Source organism: Mustela nivalis, assembly GCF_964662115.1.
Source record: "Mustela nivalis genome assembly, chromosome: 9".
Classification (NCBI taxonomy): domain Eukaryota; kingdom Metazoa; phylum Chordata; class Mammalia; order Carnivora; family Mustelidae; genus Mustela; species Mustela nivalis.
Window position 1 is genome coordinate 110,621,896 of NC_139028.1, and position 10,105 is coordinate 110,632,000.

Consider the following 10,105-nt stretch of genomic DNA (forward strand, 5'->3'; position numbering starts at 1 on the left):
GGGACTTACCCAGGGTGACACCAGGGTCGAGCACTAGGACCTAGGCCGTGTCCCATACTGTCCCCCCACTTCAGCCACCAACCTCTCTCGTATTTCTGGAGAGTCTGCAGGGCTTCCAAGTACTTTGCTTTGTCCTGTCTCGTTGGAACTGTGGGCAAACGGGCCACACCTGGTGATTCCGCTGGTGTTCTAGAAGTCTCCACCAGCCCTGTATTGGTAGAACCTGTACCACCCACTGCTAGGACACGATATTTTTCCAGAAGTGAGCGTTTCTTCTGTACTTCCTGTGTCCCAGCATGGCCCCCCACGTTATGACTTTTGACCCTGGCTTAAGAGCACAATGACATGGGCCGCAGAGATGGAGTTTCTGTGTCAGCTGTGCCATGGGAATTTGAACCCAGATCTCTCACCTATGGTAACTGCTGTTCCCATGGGGCTCCCGGGGCCCTGGAAGGAGCCACACAGCTGAAGAGGAGCTCGACCCTGGCCGGGTGGGGTTTCGTGGAAATCCACTGCTGGGCGGATTTCCATCAGCTTTTGTGGCAGGTGACTCCTGCCTGAATATATACCTTTTTTTTTTTTTAAAGCTGTGCTTATTCCCCAAGGGACAAAGCACTCACTAAGGACAGCGCAGGGAAGGAGAGAAGACTGCGTGCCTGCCTGGGATCGGGTGGCAGACTCAGGGAGATTTGATAGGGCCCCAACTTGGTGGTGGGGAGACGGGGCAGCCCTGCTTTTGCCCCTGCTGGGGAGCAGGTCTCCAGCTAGGTGGGAGGGACGAGCCTCCAGCCTTGGGCTCCTTCTCCGAAACAGCGGACTGCAGTCCGTGCGCGGGACTGGGGATTCAGGGCAGATAAGTTCCGGTGCCACCACCCCAGGCGTCCAAGACTGCGTGGGGCAGAGGTGGGTCCGGCGGTGGGCTCTTCTTTCGATTTTGTTTGTTTGTTTGTTTTTAAGATTTTATTTATTTGACAGAGAGAGAGACAGCGAGAGAGGGAACATAAGCAGGGAGAGTGTGAGAGGGAGAAGCAGGCTCCCCGCTGAGCAGGGAGCCCGATGTGGGGGCTCCATCCCAAGATCCTGAGATCCTGACCTGAGCCGAAGGCTTAATGACTGAGCCACCCAGGTGCCCCCCGGCTTTTCTGATTTAAGGTAACAGAGAGCTTAGGTGCCAAGTGCAGCCCTGGCTTGGGGCCATAGTCCTCAACGGGAGCAGCCGGCAACACCTAGAGACCTGTTTGATGGTCACAACACAGGGGAGATGGAGCGCTCCTGGCAATCGGGCATCTGGGGGGCACCTAGCCGGGGATCCTGCCGAGTATCGGGTCAGGCACGGCACAACTCCCAACGGTGAGGGCTGTTCCAGGCCCAGATGCCAGGTATGGGGAGTACAGGGGCTGATGCACTCTGAGAGCCTCAAGGACAGAGGTGTTTACCGTCCTGGTAGTGCTGGGTGGTGGCCACATCCTGGAGATACTTCCCAGCCTCCCTCCCTGGAGGGTCTCTGTGTCTGACACCACGACCTCTCTCTCCTGAAACTCTCCCTGTCAGCCTCCAGATCCCATCTCTGCTGGTTCTCCTCCACCTCTCTGTTCCCCCATATTGCTACCCCTGCAGCCCCTAGTCCCGTGGTCATGGGTCCTGCACGAGAAGAAATAAGCATCTTCCCCTGTGGATATACAGTTCCTTCTGCCGCACTAGGTGCACACACAAATGAAACGAAGGGGAATGTGGTGGACAGTAGGAGCAAACCTGTCACACTTGCTTCTCCTGCCCCCTTAGAGAGCCCTCGCTGGATCCCAGGTCATGCCCCGGGGCCTACTGCCAAACCTCCAGACTCTCCCTTCCCCTGGACCGCCTTCTCAGCTGATAGCGCCCATGAGGGGACGGGCATGGATTCCTCACGACTAAGCTGTCCCCAAATGCAACTGCCCCGGCCTCCTAGATTGTTCTGGAATCTCTATCACCTCCTCAGAGCTGTGGGCCCTGCTCTCAGTCTCCATCATTTCGTGTCTGGGCTACCGGAATAACCTAATCCCTCCATCTCCAGTTGGCAGAGCTCTATTTTAAGATTTGAATGTGACTGCGTTCTTCCGGCGTGTAAAGCTCGCGGCGGTTTTCCGTTGGCTGAGAGGTAGCGGTCAGCGTCCTGAGGCAGACACGGCCTGGCCGAATCCCCCTGCCCCTGGCGAGCACATGGGACACAGGATCTGCACGTATGCCCAGCCCCCTGCCCGTTCGCCTCCGCTCATCGCACCGCAGTCTTGCCTATCTGGGCTTTTTGTCCATGCCGTCATTCTGCAAATGTGTCACATGGTCTTGACCTCTGACGTAGCCCAGCCCAGCTCAGGCACCACCTCCCAACGAGGGCCTTTCCTAAATCTGAACATCACATCAGGACCACTCACGTGCTCCCCTTGCTGCTGTCCCCTTCCGTATGATACCGAAGGGATCTCTGTATAAGCCTGTCCTTCCACACACCAGGCTTCCAAAGGAGCTGCTTTGGCTCCTAGCACCCAGCTCTGCCCGCGGGTAGAGAGGAGGCATGCACGGGATTCGTGGAGCTTGACTGCACATAGACTTGAGGATAAGTTTGTCAAGCAGAAGGGGGGCTGGGGGGGGGGGACAGGAAGCCCAGGTGGAAGTGAGGCCGGGTGCACGTGGGTCCAGAGGCTGTCCGCATAAGGGTGTGTGGGTCGGCATTTGAGGGTGGGATTTCATCCAGTATCCTCTAGTGGGGAAGGAGGTGGGTGGGGGCTTTGAGGATGGCGGTGTCACGGTCCACGTTAGGCACAGAGGCCCAGCTGAGTACTCACACCGGCAGCCTGACCCAGGGCCTGTGCTCGGATCACTACCCTGCTGGGACTCTGGGGAGGAAAAGTCATGGGGGAGAGGAAACCATGCAAAGGCCCTGAGGCAGAAATAAGCTGGGTCAGGGTGGCTCAAGAGAGAGCCGTTCCGGATCCCACCGAGCTCTGTGGGAAAGGCGGGTTCTGCTTGGGGTTAAGAAGGAGGCTCTGGTTGCCATGGTAGCCGAGGGCGAGCGGGAGACCCATGGGAGACTCTGGCTATGGCCCCGTGGAGGCACTCAGACTTGGGATGCAGAGAGGAGATAGGGACCCCCTCCTCAGGGCGCCTGCCCGTGGGGTTGCTGTGGAGGGGCGGGCGGCAGGGCTGCTGAGGGAAGCGCTCACCCAGGTGAGGGAAGACCTGTAAGTTCAGGATCCCATGGCCACCCCAGAGAGGGGCAGGAAGGGAGAGGGGACAGGAGGAGAACTGGGCATGGGAGGGGGACCAGCATGTCAGAGATGGCTGGGGGGCCCTTATGGAGAGGCTGGGCAGTGGCGCTGGCCTTTGCCCTGCTAAGAAGGAGATTCCCAGGTGTTGATGGGTTAGAAGACAGCGAAGGGCAGGGGCTAAGTGGTGGGGGTGGGGCAGTCTATGTACCTTCAGAATCCCTGGGACCACGAAAGGGCTGCTCCTGGCTGACAACCTGGTCCCTGCCGTTTCCCTGAAGCAAAGTCCCAGCGCCCTCCTGCTGCTCAGACACTCAGCATTTCCCCAGAAGCAAAGACAGTCACCAGCCCTGTGCAAGCAAGCGTCACATGCTCCGCGGACCTGGTGCCCAGCTTCCTCGAGGCCCACTGGGGGTTCTTGGACACTTTCGCTGTGTGCACATGGGTGGTCAGGACGCGGAGCCAGGTGGGTAGCGGCCCTGGATCAAATTCCATTCTCTCTGCAGGACTTGGCCTGGGCCTTAAGCTACTACGCTCGGTTCTTCATCACCTACATCCCTTTCTATGGTATCCTGGGGACTGTCATCTTCCTCAACTTCATCAGGTACCTGCTGCTTGGCCTTGATAGGGCTTTGACACGGGGACCCCTGGGGAAGGGCTCCGAGCTCCCTGCTTCCTGCCCTGGGCCTCCCGGCCTGGCCTCTTGGTGTACCTGCCGGGCCGCTGGGGCTAGGGGAGAAGGTCTGTTCCCACCTGGCTGGACTCTGTGGCCACTCCCATGGCTCCCGCGCTGAGCTGTGTTGTCTTCCAGGTTCCTGGAAAGCCACTGGTTTGTGTGGGTCACGCAGATGAACCACATCGTCATGGAGATTGACCACGAGCCCTACCGTGACTGGTTCAGCAACCAGGTGAGGGCAGCCGGAGCTCACACTGGGGCCCCGTGGAGCCTGTGGGTCCGTCTCCACGCCTCCAGCCCTTAGCTGCTCAGTGGGCCCTGGACCACGCTGGGCTTCCCTGCCTGTAACCTTCCACAGGGAGGGACCAGCGGGGAATCTGGATGGGCCAAGGTCTCCCAGCCAGGCAGCTCGACAGGGAGGGGTTGGGCCTCTCGGGAAAGAGATGGAGCCCTCATTCTCCCATCTGCTCCTGGGCTCTCACCCCTCCCCTCCGCAGCTGGCAGCCACCTGCAACGTGGAGCAGTCCTTTTTCAATGACTGGTTCAGCGGACACCTCAACTTCCAGATCGAGCACCAGTGAGCACGGGCGGGCGGGCAGGCTGGGAAGGTGGGTGGCCCTGGAGGAGGGAGGTCACCAGCCCTGTCTGGGCATGGGCAGCACATGGGGGCTACCTCCCTCCCCACCCTGGCCAGGCCTCCCGAGTGCATCAGGCCTGGAGCCTGGTTCTGCAGCCCACCCACTGAGGTCGGGGGGAGGGGCTCACCAGCCCGAGGGACAGCCACCCTTCCCATGCGGTCCCAGCTTTGTAACCATAGAGAGCTCACCACTGGTCTCTTGAACCTTCGAGCCTAGCAGGGCAGGGGGACCGATCCCTTCATTGACAAGGAAACTGAGGCACGGCTCTTCCCCACCTCCTGTGCACCAGCCTCAGTGGGGGGGACACACACAAGGAGAGCCGCAGATGGGGTCTCCCCCACCCTGACTGCTGCTGTCCGTGCGGGCTGTGAGTAGGGGGCGGGAACGTCCTCACTCTGTCCCCACTGTCCCCAGCCTCTTCCCCACCATGCCCCGGCACAACTTCCACAAGGTCGCGCCGCTGGTGAAGTCTCTGTGCGCCAAGCATGGCATCAAGTACCAGGAGAAGCCGCTGCTGAGGGCCCTTCAGGACATCATTAGGTAAGGGGGGGCGTCTGCGGCTGCTGGAGCCCCTGGAGGTCCCTGGGGCTCAGCAAAGAGACAGAGAGGTGCGCAGCTGGGACTGGCCATGGTGAGACTAATGGCCACCAGAGGACACAAGCCCCTGGGGCCCAAGTGTCCCCACCAGGGCTCCTCCCTTACTAGGAAGGACCCGGCTTCAGCTCTGGGCTGGAGGGGGACCCTCCCTTGGTCCTCCCTCAGGCTGTCCCCCCGGGAGCCCTGAGCAGACAACCCTATAGTCCCTCTGAGAGCCAAGAAGCACCGCCCACCCCCCAGCGTGGCCTCCCCAGCGCCCCCCTTCCTGGGTCCTGACGGTCCCCTCCTCTTCCCAGGTCCCTGAAGAAGTCCGGGGAGCTGTGGCTGGACGCCTACCTCCACAAATGAAGCAGCAGCCCTGGGGCTGCCCATGGGGAAGGGGGAGCAGGTGGGATTGCTGGCCACAGGGAGGGGGGCTTTTGTTCTGAGGGGTTCCACAAGGCTGGGGTACATGCTGGTTCGGGAATCCCATTCTTGGTCTATCTCCTGTTTTCCTCCGCTTTCCCTGCACTTCTGTCTCCGACACCCTCCTTCATGGGGCTGTCCTCTCTCAGATGGCCCTTTACCTGCTCCCTCCCACCCCCAGGAGCCAAGAGAGGTGCTCTGTCCCGGCCCCCAACTTCTGTCCCCAAACTTTTGCCAGGCCAGAGGTCCACAGAGACGGCCTATAACACCCCTGTCCTGCTGCCTGGTCTCTAGGCCTCACACCTCCTTGTCTCCCTCAGATACTTCTGAGGACCGTGGCAGGTGGGGGTCCTCGTTGGGCGCCACGGCTCCCTGGCCTGTAGGCCTGGCCCCACTGTCAGTGTCCCCGTCACTGGTGTTAGGGGGTGTGTGCGCCTGGTGCCCCCGGCTCCCTCGCGGCCTGCACTGGGACCTGGGCCTCCCTGCTGCCACCCCTTCTCTTTAGATACCCAGGGTCCTGACCCTGATCCCTGCTCCCTTTGCCCACAGCGCAGCCAGCTCAGACCTCGGGGCCCAGGCAAGTGTCCTCGCCCCGCAGGAGCCCTCTGACCCGGGGCTTGTGCTGTTTCATCCCACCACTGCCACGTCTCCCCAGCTCCACAGCTTGGGACCCAGGGGCCAAGGGGGCCATCCTGAAAGTGGGCTTGGCCAGATCAGAGGATCAGCTGGCCTGTCGGCTCAGCCCTGTCCCCTCGTCCCCCAACATTCCCTTCAGCTGTTTGTCCGGGCTGGACGATCAGACCTTTCTCCAAGGTGCTCTGTTACCTGCCAGGCAGTGCCCACCAGTTTCTAGCTGCTTGGCCAAGTGGCCTTGAGCCCTTCAAGCTGCCGGAGGGCGCCTCACACAGCCCAGCTCCATGCGGGGGCTGCTAGTGGGGACGTGCTCACACTGTCTTCTGCTCTCGCCTGTCCTCTGGTTTTTTAATCTTTTGTTACAGAGACATTCTGACGGGGTTGGGGGGAGCTGCGACAACAGGGCTGGGCCTTGTCACAACCTTCTACCAGCTGCCTCTTTAGGCCCCTGTGGTGGGCTGAGCCCGGCTCACTCATGGAGGCCACAGGGACCCCAACTGTGGGAGCTGCTGAGGCCGCTGCTGTGGAGAAGGCAGTAGGGGCCCGGGGGGAGGCAGTCCCAGAGGACGTGACCCTAAAGATCTGGGGGTTTGGGAGGGAGACGTGATGAAGGTCAAGTGAAAACTGCAACAAGGAGTTTGGGGCCGGAAGCCAGGCAGCCAAGGGGATGGGGAGTGAGCGGGAGGGAGGGACTCCGGGCTGCTGCGTTCGGAAATCTAACCCACTAACCAATATTTAGCTTCAGGGGAGGGGAGCAGAACCAGCTCAGCGGGGGCGCCTATGGGAGAGAGCTGTAGTCCCCCAGCTCCCCTGCCAGGGGGAGATGCATCTTGTGCGACGGACCTGCAGGTTGCCATGGCGACCCAGCGGGGAACACAGGCCCCAGGGGCTGTCCTTCCAGGGACACAGAATGGATCTATAGGGAACTGATGTTAATTTTTACCATATGGCTCCCCCACCCCTACATTTTTTGGAAATAAAAGTAATTTTATTCTCACTTTCTGCACGTTAATGCTAAGCGGGCTGTCAGGATGGAGGAAGGGGCTTTGTAGCCAGGGGACCAGGGAGAAGACTCCTGCTGGTAGAGACAGGCTTTTTGCTGTCCCTTCCCCAACTGCGGTGGCCCTACCCCCATCCCCTGCTGCCTCCCTTCAGGAGAGAACTTCTCTCCCCTTCCACTGAAGTGCGCACACACAAACCCAACTCCAGATGTGGCCACTGGAGCCAAAGGAGGTTTCCTGGAAGGTCTCTGGAGGGCAGCAAGGAGGCGCTGGCCCAGGCCACCTTTCTGACCTCCCCATTCCGCATCTCTGTCCCCAGTTCCTCCTGGGAGCAGCTGTCTGCTCACAACCTCGCCAACTGACTGGCCTGTTGCCAGACTCCCATTCCCCCATTTTCTGGTCAGTGGACAGAGCGCTGGGGAGCAAAGAGAATCTCGGAAGGGAGTTTAGAAAGCCCTGGAGACCTACGCTTCCGTCTTGTGGTCCCCACACCCTGGGGAGACGCTCATGCCATCTCAGCTCAGCCCACCAGCTCACAGGCAGCGGCAGACAGAGTCCTGGGTCTGTCCTACCATCAAGCCTGGGAAGTCCGGAGGGCTGTGCCAGGAGCCCAAATGCTGCTCTGCTCCCCTGCCTCCGGGTTGGCTCAGGCGGCAGGTCAAGCTAGGTGTGTCCGGGAAGGGTTCAGCATAGCCAGCACCCGGCCTTGCCTCTCTTCCCAGCAGGACTGCAGAGGGTCCCCGAGTAGACCCTTGTGGCCTTCGTGTTTTCCCTGGGACCCCAGTATCGTGCGCAGGGACAGCCAGCTGTCCCGGGTAGGGTGGAGGTGGTTCCCCAGTGGGTCCAGGGATTCGGCAGTGGGATCCAAGGTTGCAGAAGGAGCCCTGAGCCAGGAGACAGAGACCCACTGAGTGGCCTTGGGTGAGTCTTCTGGCCTGGCTCTCTGGGTGGGTCCCGCCATTGATTCACCAAAGGCACCAGGCTAGAGTGAGGCTGTCACTCTCCCCGCCTGTGAGCCCTTGGCCCGGACCTTGCAGTAGAGAGGACTTTGAGTCTGAGAGACCATGAGATACACAGCTTCCATCCTTCTTACCTGTGCCTGTGTTCCGCCTCCTGCCTGGGCTGGGCGTGGTACCCTGTCCCCCAGGATGGGACAGTACAGGCTCCCAGGGATGGGGAGGGTCGCAGGGAGGACTGATGGTCTAGGTGGACACTGTGGCTCTGAAGGCACCAGCTAAATGTGGGCTCGGGTCAGGGGGCACTGGGATCTTTCCTGTGTCTTTTTCCCACCGCGCCGTCTGTGTGCTCAAATATTATTACGCCGGTGGCAAGAAGCTGGGAACACCTGTACCTGCTCTCTGCTGAATCCCTTCTGTCCACATACTCCATGGAGGGTCTTGCCCAACACGGAATCATGGGTTTCCCCACCCCCGCACCTCCCCCCCAAAGTCATGAGTCCCTGACTTGTAAGGTCCTTAGTGATCACAAGACCCGAAGCTTCCATTCTCGGGGGAGGCTGGGACCAGCAGGGAAAGGGCTGGCTGGAGGCCATGCGGTGGTGGCAGCCAGATCCCTGCTCCTCACCCAACACTCCGCCAGCCCATCTCCTTCACTCCCTCAAGGGAAGGACTGTTTCCCAGAACCAGATGTCCCCTGACACCATCATGTCAAATGTCAGACCACTCCCAAGAGGCTCAGCAGCTGGCCAGAGGGGCGGAGATGGTGGAGGGAGGCCTTGGGGAGCTGAGAGTCCGCTCAGCATGGTGGATGGCCTGAACATGTGCAGGGCCCTGGGGCCCAGAGGAAGGGTTGACAGAGTGGCCTGGGCTGTGTGTGGACCTGGAGCCCCCCAGCGGACCTGGCAAGTTGCTGAGGCATCCAGTGGGACACTCAGGAACTCTCTTGGTCCTTTGGGAGGAGCGAGGAGGACTTTGGTGATGAAGGGCAGGGTGGAGGTGGCTGGCAGCCCTGGACTCCCGCTGCCCTTGGGAGTCGCCAACCACTGCTCCAGAGACAGTGCCTTGCGCCAATCAGGAGTCCTTCCCTGTCCCAGCTGCTCCGTCCCTGGAGAGATGTGCCCCTTTGGATGGGATGCAGCTTCTCAAAGAGACCCTGGTCTGATGCCTGGCCTGGAAATGATAAGCTGTGGGTCTCAGGGAGTGCCTACAACCTCTAAGGAAGAAACTGAGGCCCGAGGGGAAGGCATGGCCCAGGTCTAGAACTCCAGGTTTCTTTTCGCTGCATTTGACGTTTCTTTTCATACTAGCCCAAGCCAAATCACCCCGTTCAAGAGCAAATGTCCAGGAGAATTAAGGTCAGGTCCTGAGAGCTTGGAAAGGGCCAAGCGGAAGAGGCAGCCAGGCACTCTCAGACCTGCCGGGGCACTGTGTGTGTGTGTGTGTGTGTGTGTTTGTAAGCCTCGTGAAAGGTCTGTGATCTGGCCTACCACATACGAGTTCCTTCATAACCCAGACGAGCCATTCACTATTACAGGCAGGGCTGGCTCTTGTGAATCTGCTTTCCCACCACCTGCTGGGGATGCCCACGGGAGACTCTGTCCGTGCTGGTTGACAGAAGGAATAAATCAGCAAGTCCCAGCTGCCCGCAGCCTTTCTGCTTTTCCTCTGCGCTCAAGACTGAGTGTACACCATCAGGAAGGGATCCCGGGTTTCTTGGAGGCTCCCCCAAGGCCCTTCCTTCCCTCCTTTCACAAAGCTGGCCCACACTGCCTAGAGTTTTTTGTTTCGGGACTCTGGAAGAGAACTCCTGATGGAGAAGGGGAGCTCAGCTCAGGAGAGGGGTGATGACCTGCGCACATGCAGGACAGAGTGGGGTAAGGGCCAAGACATCCCGCCAGTGGATTTTAGGCAGTAAGAGGAGATCCAGATCGGTTGGCTACTTGAGGCCAGGCGGCTTCCA

At 60.1% G+C, this 10,105-nt stretch overlaps 1 protein-coding gene across 2 annotated transcripts in view; it reads left to right on the forward strand.

Moving 5' to 3' along the window:
* FADS2 (fatty acid desaturase 2) overlaps window positions 1–7,182 on the forward strand; it is a 31,100-nt gene extending 23,918 nt beyond the window's left edge. The window contains exons 8-13 of one of the 2 annotated variants that reach the window (XM_082748072.1): window positions 3,743–3,840; window positions 4,048–4,144; window positions 4,410–4,489; window positions 4,965–5,090; window positions 5,444–5,535; window positions 6,925–7,182. In XM_082748072.1, coding sequence (XP_082604198.1) covers window positions 3,743–3,840; window positions 4,048–4,144; window positions 4,410–4,489; window positions 4,965–5,090; window positions 5,444–5,495 — 453 coding nt within the window. In that variant the 3' untranslated portion in view covers window positions 5,496–5,535; window positions 6,925–7,182. Of the gene's footprint in view, window positions 1–3,742; window positions 3,841–4,047; window positions 4,145–4,409; window positions 4,490–4,964; window positions 5,091–5,443 lie in introns of both variants that reach the window. The other variant, XM_082748071.1, reaches the window with a different exon arrangement.
* Window positions 7,183–10,105: the final 2,923 nt, after the last annotated feature.